We start from the raw sequence: 21,224 nt of genomic DNA, 5'->3' as shown, positions 1-21,224 counted from the left end.
GAGGGCTCACTGAGTCCAGGGCTTTTGGCTTTCACTCAATACTGGACACGTGCTTGGGGAGAAGCTGCTGTCCCTCCTCATCAACGGAGAACGTGGAACATTCTGAGTGTCCAGCTGGAAATGCTGCATGCACTGGGAGCTGGCCAGGGGCCAGCTGAGGAACAGAGACCACTGGAGCTGGCTATGGTGGGAAAGGGGTCGGTGTCACCTGGCTGGGAAGTGCAGCCCAAGTCCCAAGGGCTTGCTCCTGGCTGCAGTGCCCTAGGACAGCAGCTCCAGGAGGGAAAGATGAGGTTTGGGAGGAGGAGTCAGGCATTCAGGGAAGCCTTCATCTCATCCACACCTCGTACTGAGAACTGGTGTTTGTCTTCCCAGCAACAAAAAGTGCTTGAGTGCAAGTGTGGTGAAAAGCAAAAAAAAATTTTAAAAAAAGGACTTTCCAACCCACCTCCCTCTCCTTTTAGGGGGAAGAAATTACTGTGTGCCTTAAAATATCTCCTTTGGTCACATCAGACTGGGACCTTGCACTTCCCAACACTTCCTGCTGCCACGTGAAGTGGAGATGGAGCCCAGGTGTGGTGTCCTGGAGAAGCCAAAGCAGGGGTGGAAAGAACTGCAGCTCTTTTTCTGGAGGACATGGCAAAAGCGTGACCCCCTGAGCCCATCCAGTGTCACCCCCTGCCCTGGGCAGGGACACCTCCCAGGAGACCAGGGTGCTCCGTCCTACCCAGCCAAATTGTTTTTATTCCTTGTGGTGTAACCATGTCAAACATCAGAGATGAGAAATAAAAGAGCTTGGGTTAACTGGCATCACTCTAACCCCAAATCCAAGGACTATTTATACTGATCAAAGTTGACATGTTTACTTTCCTGACTCTGGGTTAATAAGATGATTGATGATTAATTTACTTTGCAAATACCTCTGCAAATGAAATCTCTTTACTATCAGGCATTTTTGTAGCTGAGCACTTGGTGTTTTGGAATGCCAACTTGATCATGGGGTGGGCTGGAAAAGACCTCTCCTTGTTCCTATTATGTATCTAGGAGCTACTGGAGAATGTCCAGTGGGGGGAACAGAAAGGATGAGGGGTCTGGAGCATCTCTTGTGTGAGGAGAAGCTGTGGGAGCTGGGCCTGGTTACTCTGGGCAAGGGAAGGCTGAGAGGGGACCCCTCAATGCACACCAACACCCCCTCAGTGCACACCATCCCCTCAGTGCACACCAACACCCCCTCAGTGCACACCAACATCCCCTCAGTGACACCAACATCCCCTCAGTGCACACCAACATCCCCTCAGTGCACACCAACATCCCCTCAGTGACACCAACACCCCTCAGTGCACACCAACACCCCCTCAGTGCACACCAACATCCCCTCAGTGCACACCAACATCCCCTCAGTGCACACCAACATCCCCTCAGTGCACACCAACATCCCCTCAGTGCACACCATCCCCTCAGTGCACACCAACACCCCCTCAGTGCACACCAACACCCCCAGGGCTCTCAGAGGATGGTGCCAGACTCTGCTCAGTGGTGCCAGTGACAGGATGAGGAGCAGTGGCTGTGAACTGAAACACAAGTTCCACCTCAGCCTGAGGAAGAACTTCTGGCCATGGAGGGGCAGAGCCCTGGGACAGCTGCCCAGGGAGGGCCTGGAGTCTCCCTCTCTGGGGACATCCCAAAATCCCAAATTCCTGTGTCACCTGCTCCAGGTGACCCTGCCTTGGCTGGGGGGTTGGACTGGGTGATCTCCAGGTCCTGGGATCCTGGGATCAGTTCGAGGCTGTATTACGGGTTCCAGAAGCAGGAAGCAGAATGGGATTGACTATTCAAACCCCAGGGGCTCCTTCCCGAGCCCTGGTGAAGCGAGCAGCTTTCCAAAAGCCACGGCAGCAGCGGGACAAGGCTTTTTCTCCTGTAAGCCAGGGCAGCTGCTGAGGGCATGGCAGGGTGTGATGGACCCCGGCCCCGCAGCCCAGCCCCACTCACCCGTGCTGTCCTCGTACACCACGGTGACGATTTTCCAGTTGTAATAGAGCACGAGGTCTAGGACGGCCCTGCTGATGGCGGCGTAGTCGGGGTACAGGTTGATGTAGAAGGAGTCCCTGTTGTCCACGGTGGGGTGCTTCCAGCGGGTCTGGATGTGCGGCACCTCCAGGGCGTTGCAGATGGACTGCACGGCGCTGACCGACGAGCTGTGAGCAGGCCCGAACAGCGCCGCCACACCCAGCGCCAGCTGGTCACAGGCTGAGGGGACAGGAGGCTCTCGGTGGGCAAAAGCACGGGTCCTGTGGGATGCTGACTGCCAGCTTTTATCCTGCACCCATCCCCATCCCTTCCGAGTGAGAACGGAGCACTGCCTTGCTCTGGGACCCACCGAGAGATGTGCCAGTGGCTCCTGAGGTGTTCAGGGGTGATTTAGAGGGTTAAGGGAGAGGCTGAGGGAGCTGGGAAAGGGGCTCAGCCTGGAGAAAAGGAGGCTCAGGGGGCCCTTGTGGCTCTGCACAACTCCCTGACAGGAGGGGATAGCTGGGGGGGAACAGGGACAGGAGGAGAGGGAATGGCCTCAGGCTGGGCCAGGTTGGACATCAGCAGGAATTTCCTCATGGAAAGGGGTTTTACACTGTGGCAGGGGCTGCCCAGGGAGGTTTGGGGTGCCCATCCCTGGAGGTGCCCAAGGAAAGGTTGAGGTGGCCCTGGGCTGGGGACAGGGTGGGGATCAGGCACAGCTGGGAGTCCATGGGCTCAGAGGGTTTTTCCAACTTCTGGTTTGATTGTGGTTCTGAAAATGGCTTTACTGATCAGCTTTATAACCTTGACCCTGCTTGCCACAACCAAAACCTTCTCTGCTCATTGCCTTGCAGATCACATGGATTCCTGGACTGCCTTTCTCAGAATGGCTTCATCCTGAAGGAACCAGGAGCTCTCTGGTTGCCCAAGGGATGTCACAGGAATGAAGTTCCACTGCAGAGCATTGGGTAATGCATCCCTGGAGCCACAGCAGGCTCCCCATGGATCCCCTGGGACCGACACCTTTCTACCTGTGTGAGCTGCTCTAATTTGAGGCTGCTGCAGGGAGCTGAGCAGCAAAGGGCTCCACGGTCCATAATCTGTGTTTTCAGAGCAGCCAGGAATGCCTGCAGCCCTCAGGAAATAAAGAACCCACACACACTGACGTTTATACCCCTCCAAATCAGCCAAATATATCAACAAAGGCTTCCTTCTCCTTGTGCCCATATCTCAGCCTGAAGAGCCCTGCCTGCAGCTGTCTTTGCATCTTTCTTTCTCTCCCATGTCTTTTCAGGCTGACAGGCAGGAGATGAAGTAATATCAGTTATTTCTGTCCATTGGTAAAATTTACTGCCAATGTTTTTTACGAGGCTCCTGACTGGGACGAGGTCCTGCACTGAGCCACAGGGCTGCTCTCTTTGTGAGGGTGGGAAGGTTAGAAATTACTCTGATTGAAGGAAATATTAAATACACCGACTTCCACAATGAGCTGAGATTCTTTAAATTCCTGTTTAGCTCTCTGACTGTAATAGAATATGACAGAAAATCAATTATTTTCTGTTTCCATTCTACAAATGAATGTTTCACAGACAGCGTGAAGTGCATGGGCTTTCCAGGTTTAATTCAGAAGCCTTTCTAAAAGATCACAGGTTTTAATGTGCAAATTCCATAAATAACTTCAATAATTCATGATGAGGAGAAATTACTGCTATCTGTGTGAGTTTCTTGCATGTATATTGACAACTTCCTACATATTAAGTGGAGAAGGCACTTTCACAACAGTCACAGAAGAGATTCTCACTCTACAGGGAATCTGAAATACTGTATCTGCCTGGATTCTATGGATTATAAATCCACCAGGCTTGAGATTCTATAGCATATAGCTCCAGCATGTACCTGATAAGTGAAAAGGAATGCAGAAAGTGCCATTTAAAGCTCTTTTTTATGTTCTTTGAAATCATTCTCCTTTTCTCTGCTCTTCCTAAGAAACTGAAGTAGCATGAGGAAAATTTGGTAGTGTAGATGTTTGAAAGGTGACAGCTCACCAGCTTGGTTTCTGAAGTGAGGCATTTTTATTTTCCAGCCTTCTTGCAAATTGGGCTGCTCTTTACAACATTTTATCAAACTTCAAGCTTGCTTCCTAGAGCCAAGGAACACATGGAGTTTAGGAATATTGTGACTTATTACCCCTCTCTGTTTTGTCCTGCAAGTCAATTAGATGGGAGTAAATTGGGCCATAATTTTCCTTCTCAAGAGAAAAAAAAAAGAAGATGCAAAAAATTTCCCAAGTTGACCACTTCAATTCTTACAGTTGTTTATAACAGAGAAACTTATTTCTGTCCCCAGGCCACTGAGCATTATTATTTCAGGTCAGGGGGGCTACTGGCCTCTGGTCCTTAAAATGCAGTGGAAATAATTTACCAGTAATGGGTATCTGTACTAATTATAGGTTGTGGCATCCCATTGTGCTTCCTGTGAGTCCCTCATCATTTTTTCTGCAGAATTCCAGGTGGCAAATCTATGTTTTGGAAAGAAAAGTGGCTTGGACTCGTCACCTGCCATCTGGGGCTCTTAGCATGCAGACAGGACGTAGGGGTTTATTCAGAAAGCACATGACAGGTCCAAGCCCAGCTTGATTCTTAGTTCAACCACCTTTGAAAGATTAATTTTCTGTTCCTGTTGGTACACGTGATGCAAGCAGGGCAGAAAAGGAGATCAGGATGGGGAAAGGCACAGAGCACAAACCACACATGCAACTGATACAGTAATTGAGATATTTACCTCTTCTTGAGGCTTCAAAACTATCGAAAAGGTTAATTCTCTGGATGTCATAGGTTAATGTGGTATTAGGCATCAGTGTTCTGTTTCTATTAATGTTGGTGACAGCAAACTTGAACGCCAATTCTTCAATATTAACAGGTTCATTTTCCACAGTTTCGAATATCCCTCCTGTTGGAACAGAGAAAAATGAGAAGGATTATTCACCTCTTAATTGCTGCACAGAAAGAGGGGGAAAAACAAATGATGAGCGTTCATCAAGGCAAACCCAATGGCTGATCAAAGCACTGCAGCAAGATCATTAATGATCATTAGTTTTTATCTGCGCTGGGGTTAACTTAGTGCTGTGAATGTTGCTCTCAAACATCTGGGGAAGACGACGCGTGTTTATTGTCCAGCCTTTCCAGAGGAACATTTTAAATGCTTCTGAAAACTTCTATCCAGCTCCTTTCTAATGAAAGCAGGGATGTTCATGGCTCTTGTTCTCCCTGCTCCAGTGTAATCCACATTTGGGGATGAGCCTTGGATGTGTGGATGTTTTCTGAAGTGTTCCTGCACATCTGGCAGTCCAAGACCCACTGAGGAGTTTGAGAGCAAACAGACTGAGAGTCTCCCCTTGAGCTCTGTGTTTCCTGTGGATTTTCATACACCTCAGGCAGCGTTGCTGGTCATTCCTCAGCTTGCTCAGGGACAGGGGAATATTTTTACTTTTTCCCAGGAAAAGGATCTGAACCTGTGGACACAGCACAAGCTTTCCAAAAGGCAAGCAAGCAAGCTTTCCTAAAGAGGACTGGGAATAACCCAAATTTTGGAAGTGTTATGATCTTCCCTGGAGTGTATCCTGGGATGGGGAAGGTGTCTCGAGGCCACAGCCTGTCCCAGTAGGCTGGGATGTCCAGCCTCTAGAGACCTTACTGTGCCAACAGCACATTCCCACTGTCCAGGGGCAGTGGGATTTGAGGAATGCACAGCAAACACAGCTAATTTTAAAAAAAAACAGCTCCTCTAAACAGCAATCTCCAGCTTCAGCGCTTGATTTTGCAAGTCTAATTTACTCATTTAGTGCATGTCACTAGAGAATACTCTGGATTTCTCACACATTTCCCCATGTTGAATTTGAGGCCCCTCTCTTTGTAATTTCTGGCAATCTGAATGCATTCAGCTCATGAGCTGCAATCTCCTGTGGTTTTGATTCCATGTAGGAATAGTGCAGCCATTAGCTGGCCATCAGAAATGGGAACACACTGGAATCAGAACCTGGTTTGAATTTTAATCCAGCAATGAAGAACCCTGGAGGCTACCAGCCCCAGTCTGGTAATGTTATCCCTGGCTCCTCTGGAATAAACAGCATTATTTTATCTCCTGAACCCACACAGAGCAATGCCTTGACATGGCTTAAACAATCTGCCAGATTCAGCAATTTTCTTGTACACTCCATGGATTTCTCACGTACAATGTGCAGGTATCAGAACCTTACACTTCTTCTCTCTTCCTCAGAAAGCATCCTAGTGATTACAAAAGAGTGTGATACACAAAAACAGCCAAAAAATAAAATAAAAATAAAATTAAAGCCTGAGTGCAGGACTTGGAACCAAAGCATCCAGTGGAATGCTAAAAGCCAGCAGGATTTTCCAGAGCTGTAAACTCCAGAACACCTGAAGGGAAAAAAAATCTAAAGCCTGTCCTTTCAAATCCAGTCTTGTAATTCCTCATCCCAACTATGATCCCAGCAAGTTTAGTGGTTAAATTCAATTATCTTTCCCTCATTTCACCCAAGGAAGACAATTCTTTTCAGCCTGGGCTCAGGCCAGAAAGGTTCCACTGCTGAGTTTCCCTTGAATGCTGCTGGAAGCAGCAGAGCATTGTTCCACCAGGGAAGGTGGATGTCGGGGTACAGGGGACAGCCTGGGATAACCTGGAAATAAGGGTGCCCACAATCCCTCCCCACTTCCAATAGGATGGGCATTCTGCCATTTGATCTTGGCAAAAAAACCCCCTCCACCTCAGAAATTATTACTGTGCATTCCAGCACTTTCTGCTTTTTTTAAAATTTTTTTTTATTAATTAAAACTACTTCATCCAACCACCCTTGAGGCAACCTTCATACCTGGATGTGCACAAGCACTTCCTCATTCTAGGGCCAGAACTATTTCCATCCCTCTAATCAACTGCCTGTTAAATGGATATTAATTTTAATTAATGATGTATAACCAGGAACTATTTATACTTCATTAGCAGAATTCCTCCAGATTTTTCCTTTTGGAAAAGAGTGAAAGCTCAGTGGGCATCAGGAAGGCAGGGAGGGAAAGGAGGAGTGACGCAAAGAGGGGAAGTTTTGTGTGGATGCATTTTCTGAGCACACAGATTAAAACTCTGCACTATCAATACTCTTGCAGGCTCTTTTTACACACATTAACAGAGCAGGAAAGCACTCACAGGAACTCTGACTGCAGCCTTTATTTGCTGGTGACATACCCTGGATAAAACAGGGAGTCATGGAATGGTCTGGCTTGGAGGGGATCTCAAAGCTCATCCAGTCCCACACCCATGGGCAAAGTTCCATGAGGGAGTTTTTGAGGCAATAATTCCTTACTGTGACTGAGCTGGGGGATTTTGCATTAAAAAGGCTTGGACTGTACCTATTGCAGCTTGATTCTTCTGTTCAGGCCTATTCAGCTGCTAAAAAGGAGTTGAATTACTTGATAAATCTGCATCACAAACAAGCTGTGCTGTAGCATTTTCATCCATACATCCCTAATGAAATCCAGCAATTCCATAAATAGTCTCTTCTCCTTCTCCTGCTGCTGACTGACAGCAAAGCTCAGAATTTATTGTAAGGTCCAGGTTAAAAGAAAAATAGCAGAGTAAGTGACAAGTTTTGTGAAGAACTAGTTTGTCAGATGATTCATTTAAATACAGTAATTACTGTACAACATTGTAAAAACAAATTAACCAGAGGGAAGGAGGGAAGGAGGGAGGGAAGGAGGGAAGGAAGGAGGGAAGGAAGTGGCGGAAGGAAGTGGCAGAAGGAAGGAAGTGGCGGAAGGAAGGAAGGAAGTGGCGGAAGGAAGGAAGGAAGGAAGGAAGTGGCGGAAGGAAGGAAGTGGCGGAAGGAAGGAAGGAAGTGGCGGAAGGAAGGAAGGAAGTGGCGGAAGGAAGTGGCGGAAGGAAGTGGCGGAAGGAAGGAAGTGGCGGAAGGAAGTGGCGGAAGGAAGGAAGGAAGTGGCGGAAGGAAGTGGCGGAAGGAAGTGGCGGAAGGAAGTGGCGGAAGGAAGGAAGGAAGGAAGGAAGTGGCGGAAGGAAGGAAGGAAGGAAGGAAGTGGCGGAAGGAAGGAAGGAAGTGGCGGAAGGAAGTGGCGGAAGGAAGTGGCGGAAGGAAGTGGCGGAAGGAAGTGGCGGAAGGAAGGAAGGAAGGAAGGAAGGAAGTGGCGGAAGGAAGGAAGGAAGGAAGGAAGGAAGGAAGGAAGGAAGGAAGGAAGGAAGGAAGGAAGGAAGTGGCGGAAGGAAGGAAGTGGCGGAAGGAAGGAAGGAAGGAAGGAAGGAAGGAAGTGGCGGAAGGAAGGAAGGAAGGAAGGAAGGAAGTGGCGGAAGGAAGGAAGGAAGGAAGGAAGGAAGGAAGGAAGGAAGGAAGGAAGGAAGGAAGGAAGGAAGGAAGGAAGGAAGGAAGGAAGGAAGGAAGGAAGGAAGGAAGGAAGGAAGGAAGGAAGGAAGGAAGGAAGGAAGGAAGGAAGGAAGGAAGGAAGGAAGGAAGGAAGGAAGGAAGGAAGGAAGGAAGGAAGGAAGGAAGGAAGGAAGGAAGGAAGGAAGGAAGTGGCGGAAGGAAGGAAGGAAGGAAGGAAGGAAGGAAGGAAGGAAGGAAGGAAGGAAGGAAGGAAGGAAGGAAGGAAGGAAGGAAGGAAGGAAGGAAGGAAGGAAGGAAGGAAGGAAGGAAGGAAGGAAGGAAGGAAGGAAGGAAGGAAGGAAGTGGCGGAAGGAAGGAAGGAAGTGGCGGAAGGAAGGAAGGAAGTGGCGGAAGGAAGGAAGGAAGTGGCGGAAGGAAGGAAGGAAGTGGCGGAAGGAAGGAAGGAAGGAAGGAAGGAAGGAAGGAAGGAAGGAAGGGAGGAAGGAAGGAAGGAAGGAAGGAAGGAAGGAAGGAAGGAAGGAAGGAAGGAAGGAAGGAAGGAAGGAAGGAAGGAAGGAAGGAAGGAAGGAAGGAAGGAAGTGGCGGAAGGAAGGAAGGAAGTGGCGGAAGGAAGGAAGTGGCGGAAGGAAGGAAGTGGCGGAAGGAAGGAAGTGGCGGAAGGAAGGAAGGAAGGAAGTGGCGGAAGGAAGTGGCGGAAGGAAGGAAGTGGCGGAAGGAAGGAAGTGGCGGAAGGAAGGAAGGAAGTGGCGGAAGGAAGTGGCGGAAGGAAGTGGCGGAAGGAAGTGGCGGAAGGAAGTGGCGGAAGGAAGGAAGGAAGGAAGGAAGGAAGGAAGGAAGGAAGGAAGGAAGGAAGGAAGGAAGGAAGGAAGGAAGGAAGGAAGGAAGGAAGGAAGGAAGGAAGGAAGGAAGTGGCGGAAGGAAGGAAGGAAGGAAGGAAGGAAGGAAGGAAGGAAGTGGCGGAAGGAAGTGGCGGAAGGAAGTGGCGGAAGGAAGTGGCGGAAGGAAGTGGCGGAAGGAAGTGGCGGAAGGAAGGAAGGAAGTGGCGGAAGGAAGTGGCGGAAGGAAGGAAGTGGCGGAAGGAAGTGGCGGAAGGAAGTGGCGGAAGGAAGTGGCGGAAGGAAGGAAGGAAGGAAGGAAGGAAGGAAGGAAGGAAGGAAGGAAGGAAGGAAGGAAGGAAGGAAGGAAGGAAGGAAGGAAGGAAGGAAGGAAGGAAGGAAGGAAGGAAGGAAGGAAGGAAGGAAGGAAGGAAGGAAGGAAGGAAGGAAGGAAGGAAGGAAGTAAGGAAGTGGCGGAAGGAAGTGGCGGAAGGAAGGAAGGAAGGAAGGAAGTGGCGGAAGGAAGTGGCGGAAGGAAGTGGCGGAAGGAAGTGGCGGAAGGAAGTGGCGGAAGGAAGGAAGGAAGGAAGGAAGGAAGGAAGGAAGGAAGGAAGGAAGGAAGGAAGGAAGGAAGGAAGGAAGGAAGGAAGGAAGGAAGGAAGGAAGGAAGGAAGGAAGGAAGGAAGGAAGGAAGGAAGGAAGGAAGGAAGGAAGGAAGGAAGGAAGGAAGGAAGGAAGTGGCGGAAGGAAGTGGCGGAAGGAAGGAAGTGGCGGAAGGAAGGAAGTGGCGGAAGGAAGGAAGTGGCGGAAGGAAGGAAGTGGCGGAAGGAAGTGGCGGAAGGAAGTGGCGGAAGGAAGTGGCGGAAGGAAGGAAGGAAGGAAGGAAGGAAGGAAGGAAGGAAGGAAGGAAGGAAGGAAGGAAGGAAGGAAGGAAGGAAGGAAGGAAGGAAGGAAGGAAGGAAGGAAGGAAGGAAGGAAGGAAGGAAGGAAGGAAGGAAGGAAGGAAGGAAGGAAGGAAGTGGCGGAAGGAAGGAAGGAAGGAAGTGGCGGAAGGAAGTGGCGGAAGGAAGTGGCGGAAGGAAGTGGCGGAAGGAAGGAAGGAAGGAAGGAAGTGGCGGAAGGAAGGAAGGAAGGAAGGAAGGAAGGAAGGAAGGAAGGAAGGAAGGAAGGAAGGAAGGAAGGAAGGAAGGAAGGAAGGAAGGAAGGAAGGAAGGAAGGAAGGAAGGAAGGAAGGAAGGAAGGAAGGAAGGAAGGAAGGAAGGAAGGAAGGAAGGAAGGAAGGAAGTGGCGGAAGGAAGTGGCGGAAGGAAGTGGCGGAAGGAAGTGGCGGAAGGAAGTGGCGGAAGGAAGGAAGGAAGGAAGGAAGGAAGGAAGTGGCGGAAGGAAGGAAGGAAGGAAGGAAGGAAGGAAGGAAGGAAGGAAGGAAGGAAGGAAGGAAGGAAGGAAGGAAGGAAGTGGCGGAAGGAAGGAAGGAAGGAAGGAAGGAAGGAAGGAAGGAAGGAAGGAAGGAAGGAAGGAAGGAAGGAAGGAAGGAAGGAAGGAAGGAAGGAAGGAAGTGGCGGAAGGAAGGAAGGAAGGAAGTGGCGGAAGGAAGTGGCGGAAGGAAGTGGCGGAAGGAAGTGGCGGAAGTGGCGGAAGGAAGGAAGTGGCGGAAGGAAGGAAGTGGCGGAAGGAAGTGGCGGAAGTGGCGGAAGGAAGTGGCGGAAGGAAGTGGCGGAAGGAAGTGGCGGAAGGAAGGAAGGAAGGAAGGAAGGAAGGAAGGAAGGAAGGAAGGAAGGAAGGAAGGAAGGAAGGAAGGAAGGAAGGAAGGAAGGAAGGAAGGAAGGAAGGAAGGAAGGAAGGAAGGAAGGAAGGAAGGAAGGAAGGAAGGAAGGAAGGAAGGAAGGAAGGAAGGAAGTGGCGGAAGGAAGTGGCGGAAGGAAGGAAGGAAGTGGCGGAAGGAAGTGGCGGAAGGAAGTGGCGGAAGGAAGTGGCGGAAGGAAGGAAGTGGCGGAAGGAAGTGGCGGAAGGAAGGAAGGAAGGAAGGAAGGAAGGAAGGAAGGAAGGAAGGAAGGAAGGAAGGAAGGAAGGAAGGAAGGAAGGAAGGAAGGAAGGAAGGAAGGAAGGAAGGAAGGAAGGAAGGAAGGAAGGAAGGAAGGAAGGAAGGAAGGAAGGAAGGAAGGAAGGAAGGAAGGAAGGAAGGAAGGAAGGAAGGAAGGAAGGAAGGAAGGAAGGAAGTGGCGGAAGGAAGTGGCGGAAGGAAGTGGCGGAAGGAAGTGGCGGAAGGAAGTGGCGGAAGGAAGTGGCGGAAGGAAGGAAGGAAGGAAGGAAGGAAGGAAGGAAGGAAGGAAGGAAGGAAGGAAGGAAGGAAGGAAGGAAGGAAGGAAGGAAGGAAGGAAGGAAGTGGCGGAAGGAAGGAAGGAAGGAAGTGGCGGAAGGAAGGAAGGAAGGAAGGAAGGAAGGAAGGAAGGAAGTGGCGGAAGGAAGGAAGTGGCGGAAGGAAGGAAGGAAGGAAGGAAGGAAGGAAGGAAGGAAGGAAGGAAGTGGCGGAAGGAAGTGGCGGAAGGAAGTGGCGGAAGGAAGGAAGTGGCGGAAGGAAGTGGCGGAAGGAAGGAAGTGGCGGAAGGAAGGAAGTGGCGGAAGGAAGTGGCGGAAGGAAGTGGCGGAAGGAAGTGGCGGAAGGAAGTGGCGGAAGGAAGTGGCGGAAGGAAGTGGCGGAAGGAAGTGGCGGAAGGAAGGAAGGAAGGAAGGAAGGAAGGAAGGAAGGAAGGAAGGAAGGAAGGAAGGAAGGAAGGAAGGAAGGAAGGAAGGAAGGAAGGAAGGAAGGAAGGAAGGAAGGAAGGAAGGAAGGAAGTGGCGGAAGGAAGTGGCGGAAGGAAGTGGCGGAAGGAAGTGGCGGAAGGAAGTGGCGGAAGGAAGTGGCAGAAGGAAGGAAGGAAGTGGCGGAAGGAAGGAAGGAAGTGGCGGAAGGAAGGAAGGAAGGAAGGAAGTGGCGGAAGGAAGGAAGTGGCGGAAGGAAGGAAGTGGCGGAAGGAAGTGGCGGAAGGAAGTAAGTGGCGGAAGGAAGGAAGGAAGTGGCGGAAGGAAGGAAGGAAGTGGCGGAAGGAAGGAAGGAAGTGGCGGAAGGAAGGAAGGAAGTGGCGGAAGGAAGGAAGTGGCGGAAGGAAGTGGCGGGAGGAAGTGGCGGAAGGAAGGAAGGAAGGAAGGAAGGAAGGAAGGAAGGAAGGAAGGAAGGAAGGAAGGAAGGAAGGAAGGAAGGAAGGAAGGAAGGAAGGAAGGAAGGAAGGAAGGAAGGAAGGAAGGAAGGAAGGAAGTGGCGGAAGGAAGTGGCGGAAGGAAGTGGCGGAAGGAAGTGGCGGAAGGAAGTGGCGGAAGGAAGGAAGGAAGGAAGGAAGGAAGGAAGGAAGGAAGGAAGGAAGGAAGGAAGGAAGGAAGGAAGGAAGGAAGGAAGGAAGGAAGGAAGTGGCGGAAGGAAGTGGCGGAAGGAAGTGGCGGAAGGAAGGAAGGAAGGAAGGAAGGAAGGAAGGAAGGAAGGAAGGAAGGAAGGAAGGAAGGAAGGAAGGAAGGAAGGAAGGAAGGAAGGAAGGAAGGAAGGAAGGAAGGAAGGAAGGAAGGAAGGAAGGAAGGAAGGAAGGAAGGAAGTGGCAGAAGGAAGGAAGGAAGTGGCGGAAGGAAGTGGCGGAAGGAAGTGGCGGAAGGAAGTGGCGGAAGGAAGTGGCGGAAGGAAGGAAGGAAGTGGCGGAAGGAAGGAAGTGGCGGAAGGAAGGAAGTGGCGGAAGGAAGTGGCGGAAGGAAGGAAGGAAGGAAGTGGCGGAAGGAAGGAAGTGGCGGAAGGAAGGAAGGAAGTGGCGGAAGGAAGTGGCGGAAGGAAGTGGCGGAAGGAAGTGGCGGAAGGAAGGAAGGAAGTGGCGGAAGGAAGTGGCGGAAGGAAGTGGCGGAAGGAAGGAAGTGGCGGAAGGAAGGAAGTGGCGGAAGGAAGGAAGGAAGTGGCGGAAGGAAGTGGCGGAAGGAAGGAAGGAAGTGGCGGAAGGAAGGAAGGAAGGAAGGAAGTGGCGGAAGGAAGGAAGTGGCGGAAGGAAGGAAGTGGCGGAAGGAAGGAAGGAAGGAAGGAAGGAAGGAAGGAAGGAAGGAAGGAAGGAAGGAAGGAAGGAAGGAAGGAAGGAAGGAAGGAAGGAAGGAAGGAAGGAAGGAAGGAAGGAAGGAAGGAAGGAAGGAAGGAAGGAAGGAAGTGGCGGAAGGAAGGAAGTGGCGGAAGGAAGGAAGGAAGTGGCGGAAGGAAGGAAGGAAGTGGCGGAAGGAAGGAAGGAAGGAAGGAAGGAAGGAAGGAAGGAAGGAAGGAAGGAAGGAAGGAAGGAAGTGGCGGAAGGAAGGAAGGAAGTGGCGGAAGGAAGGAAGTGGCGGAAGGAAGGAAGTGGCGGAAGGAAGGAAGGAAGGAAGTGGCGGAAGGAAGGAAGGAAGGAAGGAAGGAAGGAAGGAAGGAAGGAAGGAAGGAAGGAAGGAAGGAAGGAAGGAAGGAAGGAAGGAAGGAAGGAAGGAAGGAAGGAAGGAAGGAAGGAAGGAAGGAAGGAAGGAAGGAAGGAAGGAAGGAAGGAAGGAAGGAAGGAAGGAAGGAAGGAAGGAAGTGGCGGAAGGAAGGAAGGAAGGAAGGAAGGAAGGAAGGAAGGAAGGAAGGAAGGAAGGAAGGAAGGAAGGAAGGAAGGAAGTGGCGGAAGGAAGGAAGGAAGTGGCGGAAGGAAGGAAGTGGCGGAAGGAAGGAAGGAAGTGGCGGAAGGAAGGAAGTGGCGGAAGGAAGGAAGGAAGGAAGTGGCGGAAGGAAGTGGCGGAAGGAAGTGGCGGAAGGAAGTGGCGGAAGGAAGTGGCGGAAGGAAGTGGCGGAAGGAAGGAAGGAAGGAAGGAAGGAAGTGGCGGAAGGAAGGAAGTGGCGGAAGGAAGGAAGTGGCGGAAGGAAGGAAGTGGCGGAAGGAAGGAAGGAAGGAAGGAAGGAAGGAAGGAAGGAAGGAAGGAAGGAAGGAAGGAAGGAAGGAAGGAAGGAAGGAAGGAAGGAAGGAAGGAAGGAAGGAAGGAAGGAAGGAAGGAAGGAAGGAAGGAAGGAAGGAAGGAAGGAAGGAAGGAAGGAAGGAAGTGGCGGAAGGAAGGAAGGAAGTGGCGGAAGGAAGGAAGGAAGTGGCGGAAGGAAGGAAGGAAGGAAGGAAGTGGCGGAAGGAAGGAAGGAAGTGGCGGAAGGAAGGAAGGAAGTGGCGGAAGGAAGGAAGGAAGTGGCGGAAGGAAGGAAGGAAGTGGCGGAAGGAAGGAAGGAAGTGGCGGAAGGAAGGAAGGAAGTGGCGGAAGGAAGGAAGTGGCGGAAGGAAGTGGCGGAAGGAAGTGGCGGAAGGAAGGAAGTGGCGGAAGGAAGGAAGTGGCGGAAGGAAGGAAGGAAGGAAGGAAGGAAGGAAGTGGCGGAAGGAAGGAAGTGGCGGAAGGAAGGAAGTGGCGGAAGGAAGGAAGGAAGGAAGGAAGGAAGGAAGGAAGGAAGGAAGGAAGGAAGGAAGGAAGGAAGGAAGGAAGGAAGGAAGGAAGGAAGGAAGGAAGGAAGGAAGGAAGGAAGGAAGGAAGGAAGGAAGGAAGGAAGGAAGTGGCGGAAGGAAGGAAGTGGCGGAAGGAAGGAAGTGGCGGAAGGAAGGAAGTGGCGGAAGGAAGGAAGTGGCGGAAGGAAGGAAGGAAGGAAGGAAGGAAGGAAGGAAGGAAGTGGGGGAAGGAAGGAAGGAAGGAAGGAAGGAAGGAAGGAAGGAAGGAAGGAAGGAAGGAAGGAAGGAAGGAAGGAAGGAAGGAAGGAAGGAAGTGGCGGAAGGAAGGAAGGAAGGAAGGAAGTGGCGGAAGGAAGTGGCGGAAGGAAGGAAGTGGCGGAAGGAAGGAAGTGGCGGAAGGAAGGAAGTGGCGGAAGGAAGGAAGGAAGGAAGGAAGGAAGGAAGGAAGGAAGGAAGGAAGGAAGGAAGGAAGGAAGTGGCGGAAGGAAGGAAGGAAGGAAGGAAGGAAGGAAGGAAGGAAGGAAGGAAGGAAGGAAGGAAGGAAGGAAGGAAGGAAGGAAGGAAGGAAGGAAGTGGCGGAAGGAAGGAAGGAAGGAAGGAAGTGGCGGAAGGAAGGAAGGAAGGAAGGAAGTGGCGGAAGGAAGGAAGGAAGGAAGGAAGTGGCGGAAGGAAGTGGCGGAAGGAAGGAAGTGGCGGAAGGAAGTGGCGGAAGGAAGTGGCGGAAGGAAGGAAGGAAGTGGCGGAAGGAAGGAAGTGGCGGAAGGAAGTGGCGGAAGGAAGTGGCGGAAGGAAGTGGCGGAAGGAAGGAAGTGGCGGAAGGAAGGAAGTGGCGGAAGGAAGTGGCGGAAGGAAGTGGCGGAAGGAAGTGGCGGAAGGAAGTGGCGGAAGGAAGTGGCGGAAGGAAGTGGCGGAAGGAAGGAAGGAAGGAAGGAAGGAAGGAAGGAAGGAAGGAAGGAAGGAAGGAAGGAAGGAAGGAAGGAAGGAAGGAAGGAAGGAAGGAAGGAAGGAAGGAAGGAAGGAAGTGGCGGAAGGAAGTGGCGGAAGGAAGTGGCGGAAGGAAGGAAGGAAGGAAGGAAGGAAGGAAGGAAGGAAGGAAGGAAGGAAGGAAGGAAGTGGCGGAAGGAAGGAAGGAAGTGGCGGAAGGAAGTGGCGGAAGGAAGGAAGGAAGGAAGGAAGGAAGGAAGGAAGGAAGGAAGGAAGGAAGGAAGGAAGGAAGGAAGGAAGGAAGGAAGGAAGGAAGGAAGGAAGGAAGGAAGGAAGGAAGGAAGGAAGGAAGGAAGGAAGGAAGGAAGGAAGGAAGGAAGGAAGGAAGGAAGGAAGGAAGGAAGGAAGGAAGGAAGTGGCGGAAGGAAGGAAGTGGCGGAAGGAAGGAAGTGGCGGAAGGAAGTGGCGGAAGGAAGGAAGTGGCGGAAGGAAGTGGCGGAAGGAAGTGGCGGAAGGAAGTGGCGGAAGGAAGGAAGGAAGTGGCGGAAGGAAGTGGCGGAAGGAAGTGGCGGAAGGAAGTGGCGGAAGGAAGTGGCGGAAGGAAGGAAGGAAGGAAGGAAGTGGCGGAAGGAAGGAAGTGGCGGAAGGAAGGAAGTGGCGGAAGGAAGTGGCGGAAGGAAGTGGCGGAAGGAAGTGGCGGAAGGAAGTGGCGGAAGGAAGGAAGGAAGGAAGGAAGGAAGGAAGGAAGGAAGGAAGGAAGGAGGAGGAGGAAGGAAGGAAGGAAGGAAGGAAGGAAGGAAGGAAGGAAGGAAGGAAGGAAGGAAGGAAGGAAGGAAGGAAGGAAGGAAGGAAGGAAGGAAGGAAGGAAGGAAGGAAGGAAGGAAGGAAGGAAGGAAGGAAGGAAGGAAGGAAGGAAAGGAAGGAAGGAAGGAAGTGGCGGAAGGAAGGAAGGAAGTGGCGGAAGGAAGGAAGGAAGTGGCGGAAGGAAGTGGCGGAAGGAAGTGGCGGAAGGAAGTGGCGGAAGGAAGTGGCGGAAGGAAGTGGCGGAAGGAAGGAAGGAAGGAAGGAAGGAAGGAAGGAAGGAAGGAAGGAAGGAAGGAAGGAAGGAAGGAAGGAAGGAAGGAAGGAAGGAAGGAAGGAAGGAAGGAAGGAAGTGGCGGAAGGAAGTGGCGGAAGGAAGTGGCGGAAGGAAGTGGCGGAAGGAAGGAAGTGGCGGAAGGAAGGAAGTGGCGGAAGGAAGGAAGGAAGTGGCGGAAGGAAGGAAGGAAGGAAGGAAGTGGCGGAAGGAAGGAAGGAAGGAAGGAAGTGGCGGAAGGAAGGAAGGAAGGAAGGAAGTGGCGGAAGGAAGGAAGGAAGGAAGGAAGTGGCGGAAGGAAGGAAGGAAGGAAGGAAGGAAGGAAGGAAGGAAGGAAGGAAGGAAGGAAGGAAGGAAGGAAGGAAGGAAGGAAGGAAGGAAGGAAGGAAGGAAGGAAGGAAGGAAGGAAGGAAGGAAGGAAGGAAGGAAGGAAGTGGCGGAAGGAAGGAAGTGGCGGAAGGAAGGAAGTGGCGGAAGGAAGGAAGTGGCGGAAGGAAGGAAGTGGCGGAAGGAAGGAAGGAAGTGGCGGAAGGAAGGAAGGAAGTGGCGGAAGGAAGGAAGGAAGTGGCGGAAGGAAGGAAGTGGCGGAAGGAAGGAAGTGGCGGAAGGAAGTGGCGGAAGGAAGGAAGGAAGGAAGGAAGGAAGGAAGGAAGGAAGGAAGGAAGGAAGGAAGGAAGGAAGGAAGGAAGGAAGGAAGGAAGGAAGGAAGGAAGGAAGGAAGGAAGGAAGGAAGGAAGGAAGGAAGGAAGGAAGGAAGGAAGGAAGGAAGGAAGGAAGGAAGGAAGGAAGGAAGGAAGGAAGGAAGGAAGTGGCGGAAGGAAGGAAGGAAGGAAGGAAGGAAGGAAGGAAGGAAGGAAGGAAGGAAGGAAGGAAGGAAGGAAGGAAGGAAGGAAGGAAGGAAGGAAGGAAGGAAGGAAGGAAGGAAGGAAGGAAGGAAGGAAGGAAGGAAGGAAGGAAGGAAGGAAGGAAGGAAGGAAGGAAGGAAGGAAGGAAGGAAGGAAGGAAGGAAGGAAGGAAGTGGCGGAAGGAAGGAAGGAAGGAAGGAAGTGGCGGAAGGAAGGAAGGAAGTGGCGGAAGGAAGGAAGGAAGTGGCGGAAGGAAGGAAGGAAGGAAGTGGCGGAAGGAAGGAAGTGGCGGAAGGAAGGAAGTGGCGGAAGGAAGGAAGGAAGTGGCGGAAGGAAGTGGCGGAAGGAAGGAAGTGGCGGAAGGAAGTGGCGGAAGGAAGTGGCGGAAGGAAGGAAGTGGCGGAAGGAAGTGGCGGAAGGAAGGAAGGAAGTGGCGGAAGGAAGTGGCGGAAGGAAGTGGCGGAAGGAAGTGGCGGAAGGAAGTGGCGGAAGGAAGTGGCGGAAGGAAGTGGCGGAAGTGGCGGAAGGAAGGAAGTGGCGGAAGGAAGGAAGGAAGGAAGGAAGGAAGGAAGGAAGGAAGGAAGGAAGGAAGGAAGGAAGGAAGGAAGGAAGGAAGGAAGGAAGGAAGGAAGGAAGGAAGGAAGGAAGGAAGGAAGGAAGGAAGGAAGGAAGGAAGTGGCGGAAGGAAGGAAGGAAGGAAGGAAGGAAGGAAGGAAGGAAGGAAGGAAGGAAGTGGCGGAAGGAAGGAAGGAAGTGGCGGAAGGAAGGAAGGAAGGAAGGAAGGAAGGAAGGAAGGAAGGAAGGAAGGAAGGAAGGAAGGAAGGAAGGAAGTGGCGGAAGGAAGTGGCGGAAGGAAGGAAGGAAGTGGCGGAAGGAAGGAAGGAAGTGGCGGAAGGAAGTGGCGGAAGGAAGTGGCGGAAGGAAGGAAGGAAGGAAGGAAGGAAGGAAGTGGCGGAAGGAAGTGGCGGAAGGAAGTGGCGGAAGGAAGGAAGGAAGGAAGGAAGGAAGGAAGGAAGGAAGGAAGGAAGGAAGGAAGGAAGGAAGGAAGGAAGGAAGGAAGGAAGGAAGGAAGGAAGGAAGGAAGGAAGGAAGGAAGGAAGGAAGGAAGGAAGGAAGGAAGGAAGGAAGGAAGGAAGGAAGGAAGTGGCGGAAGGAAGGAAGTGGCGGAAGGAAGGAAGGAAGGAAGGAAGTGGCGGAAGGAAGGAAGGAAGTGGCGGAAGGAAGGAAGTGGCGGAAGGAAGGAAGGAAGGAAGGAAGGAAGGAAGGAAGGAAGGAAGGAAGGAAGGAAGGAAGGAAGGAAGGAAGGAAGGAAGGAAGGAAGGAAGGAAGGAAGGAAGGAAGGAAGGAAGGAAGGAAGGAAGGAAGGAAGGAAGGAAGGAAGTGGCGGAAGGAAGGAAGGAAGTGGCGGAAGGAAGGAAGGAAGTGGCGGAAGGAAGGAAGTGGCGGAAGGAAGGAAGGAAGTGGCGGAAGGAAGGAAGGAAGTGGCGGAAGGAAGGAAGGAAGTGGCGGAAGGAAGGAAGGAAGTGGCGGAAGGAAGGAAGGAAGGAAGGAAGGAAGGAAGGAAGGAAGGAAGGAAGGAAGGAAGGAAGGAAGGAAGGAAGGAAGGAAGGAAGGAAGGAAGGAAGGAAGGAAGGAAGGAAGGAAGGAAGGAAGGAAGGAAGGAAGGAAGTGGCGGAAGGAAGGAAGGAAGGAAGGAAGTGGCGGAAGGAAGGAAGGAAGGAAGGAAGTGGCGGAAGGAAGGAAGGAAGTGGCGGAAGGAAGGAAGGAAGTGGCGGAAGGAAGGAAGGAAGTGGCGGAAGGAAGGAAGGAAGTGGCGGAAGGAAGGAAGGAAGTGGCGGAAGGAAGGAAGGAAGGAAGGAAGGAAGGAAGGAAGTGGCGGAAGGAAGGAAGGAAGGAAGGAAGTGGCGGAAGGAAGGAAGGAAGTGGCGGAAGGAAGGAAGGAAGTGGCGGAAGGAAGGAAGGAAGTGGCGGAAGGAAGGAAGGAAGGAAGTGGCGGAAGGAAGGAAGGAAGGAAGTGGCGGAAGGAAGGAAGTGGCGGAAGGAAGGAAGTGGCGGAAGGAAGGAAGTGGCGGAAGGAAGGAAGTGGCGGAAGGAAGGAAGGAAGGAAGGAAGGAAGGAAGGAAGGAAGGAAGGAAGGAAGGAAGGAAGGAAGGAAGGAAGGAAGGAAGGAAGGAAGGAAGGAAGGAAGGAAGGAAGGAAGGAAGGAAGGAAGGAAGGAAGGAAGGAAGGAAGGAAGGAAGGAAGGAAGGAAGGAAGGAAGGAAGGAAGGAAGGAAGGAAGGAAGGAAGGAAGGAAGTGGCGGAAGGAAGTGGCGGAAGGAAGTGGCGGAAGGAAGGAAGGAAGGAAGGAAGGAAGGAAGGAAGGAAGGAAGGAAGGAAGGAAGGAAGGAAGGAAGGAAGTGGCGGAAGGAAGGAAGGAAGTGGCGGAAGGAAGGAAGGAAGTGGCGGAAGGAAGTGGCGGAAGTGGCGGAAGGAAGGAAGGAAGTGGCGGAAGGAAGTGGCGGAAGGAAGGAAGGAAGGAAGTGGCGGAAGGAAGGAAGTGGCGGAAGGAAGTGGCGGAAGGAAGGAAGGAAGTGGCGGAAGGAAGGAAGGAAGTGGCGGAAGGAAGGAAGGAAGGAAGGAAGGAAGGAAGGAAGGAAGTGGCGGAAGGAAGGAAGGAAGGAAGGAAGGAAGGAAGGAAGGAAGGAAGGAAGGAAGGAAGGAAGGAAGGAAGGAAGGAAGGAAGGAAGGAAGGAAGGAAGGAAGGAAGGAAGGAAGGAAGGAAGGAAGTGGCGGAAGGAAGGAAGTGGCGGAAGGAAGTGGCGGAAGGAAGTGGCGGAAGGAAGTGGCGGAAGGAAGGAAGGAAGGAAGGAAGGAAGGAAGGAAGGAAGTGGCGGAAGGAAGGAAGGAAGTGGCGGAAGGAAGTGGCGGAAGGAAGTGGCGGAAGGAAGGAAGGAAGTGGCGGAAGGAAGGAAGTGGCGGAAGGAAGGAAGTGGCGGAAGGAAGGAAGGAAGTGGCGGAAGGAAGGAAGGAAGGAAGGAAGGAAGTGGCGGAAGGAAGGAAGGAAGGAAGGAAGGAAGGAAGGAAGGAAGGAAGGAAGGAAGGAAGGAAGGAAGGAAGGAAGGAAGGAAGGAAGGAAGGAAGGAAGGAAGGAAGGAAGGAAGGAAGGAAGGAAGGAAGGAAGGAAGGAAGGAAGTGGCGGAAGGAAGGAAGGAAGGAAGGAAGGAAGTGGCGGAAGGAAGGAAGGAAGGAAGGAAGGAAGGAAGGAAGGAAGGAAGGAAGGAAGGAAGGAAGGAAGGAAGGAAGGAAGGAAGGAAGGAAGGAAGGAAGGAAGGAAGGAAGGAAGGAAGTGGCGGAAGGAAGTGGCGGAAGGAAGTGGCGGAAGGAAGGAAGGAAGTGGCGGAAGGAAGGAAGTGGCGGAAGGAAGGAAGGAAGTGGCGGAAGGAAGGAAGGAAGTGGCGGAAGGAAGGAAGGAAGTGGCGGAAGGAAGGAAGGAAGGAAGGAAGGAAGGAAGGAAGGAAGGAAGGAAGGAAGGAAGGAAGGAAGGAAGGAAGGAAGGAAGGAAGGAAGGAAGGAAGGAAGGAAGGAAGGAAGGAAGGAAGGAAGGAAGGAAGGAAGGAAGGAAGTGGCGGAAGGAAGTGGCGGAAGGAAGTGGCGGAAGGAAGTGGCGGAAGGAAGTGGCGGAAGGAAG

At 52.2% G+C, this 21,224-nt stretch overlaps 1 protein-coding gene across 4 annotated transcripts in view; it reads right to left on the bottom strand.

Annotated features, from left to right (window-relative positions):
- Positions 1–21,224, bottom strand: part of GRIK1 (glutamate ionotropic receptor kainate type subunit 1) — a 118,359-nt gene that overhangs the window by 48,446 nt on the left and 48,689 nt on the right. For all 4 annotated transcript variants that reach the window (XM_088069017.1, XM_014253494.2, XM_088069018.1 and 1 more), the window contains exons 2-3: positions 4,795–4,962; positions 1,993–2,250 (exon numbers count right to left, since the gene is read on the bottom strand). In XM_088069017.1, the coding sequence (XP_087925143.1) occupies positions 1,993–2,250; positions 4,795–4,962 (426 nt within the window). The remainder of the gene's footprint in view (positions 1–1,992; positions 2,251–4,794; positions 4,963–21,224) is intronic.

Source organism: Pseudopodoces humilis, chromosome 2, assembly GCF_049639895.1.
Source record: "Pseudopodoces humilis isolate 2021_Gansu_Grassland_sample_001 chromosome 2, ASM4963989v1, whole genome shotgun sequence".
NCBI lineage: Eukaryota > Metazoa > Chordata > Aves > Passeriformes > Paridae > Pseudopodoces > Pseudopodoces humilis.
The sequence above is the reverse complement of the archived record's forward strand: the minus strand, read 5'-3'. Positions and strand labels throughout refer to the sequence as shown.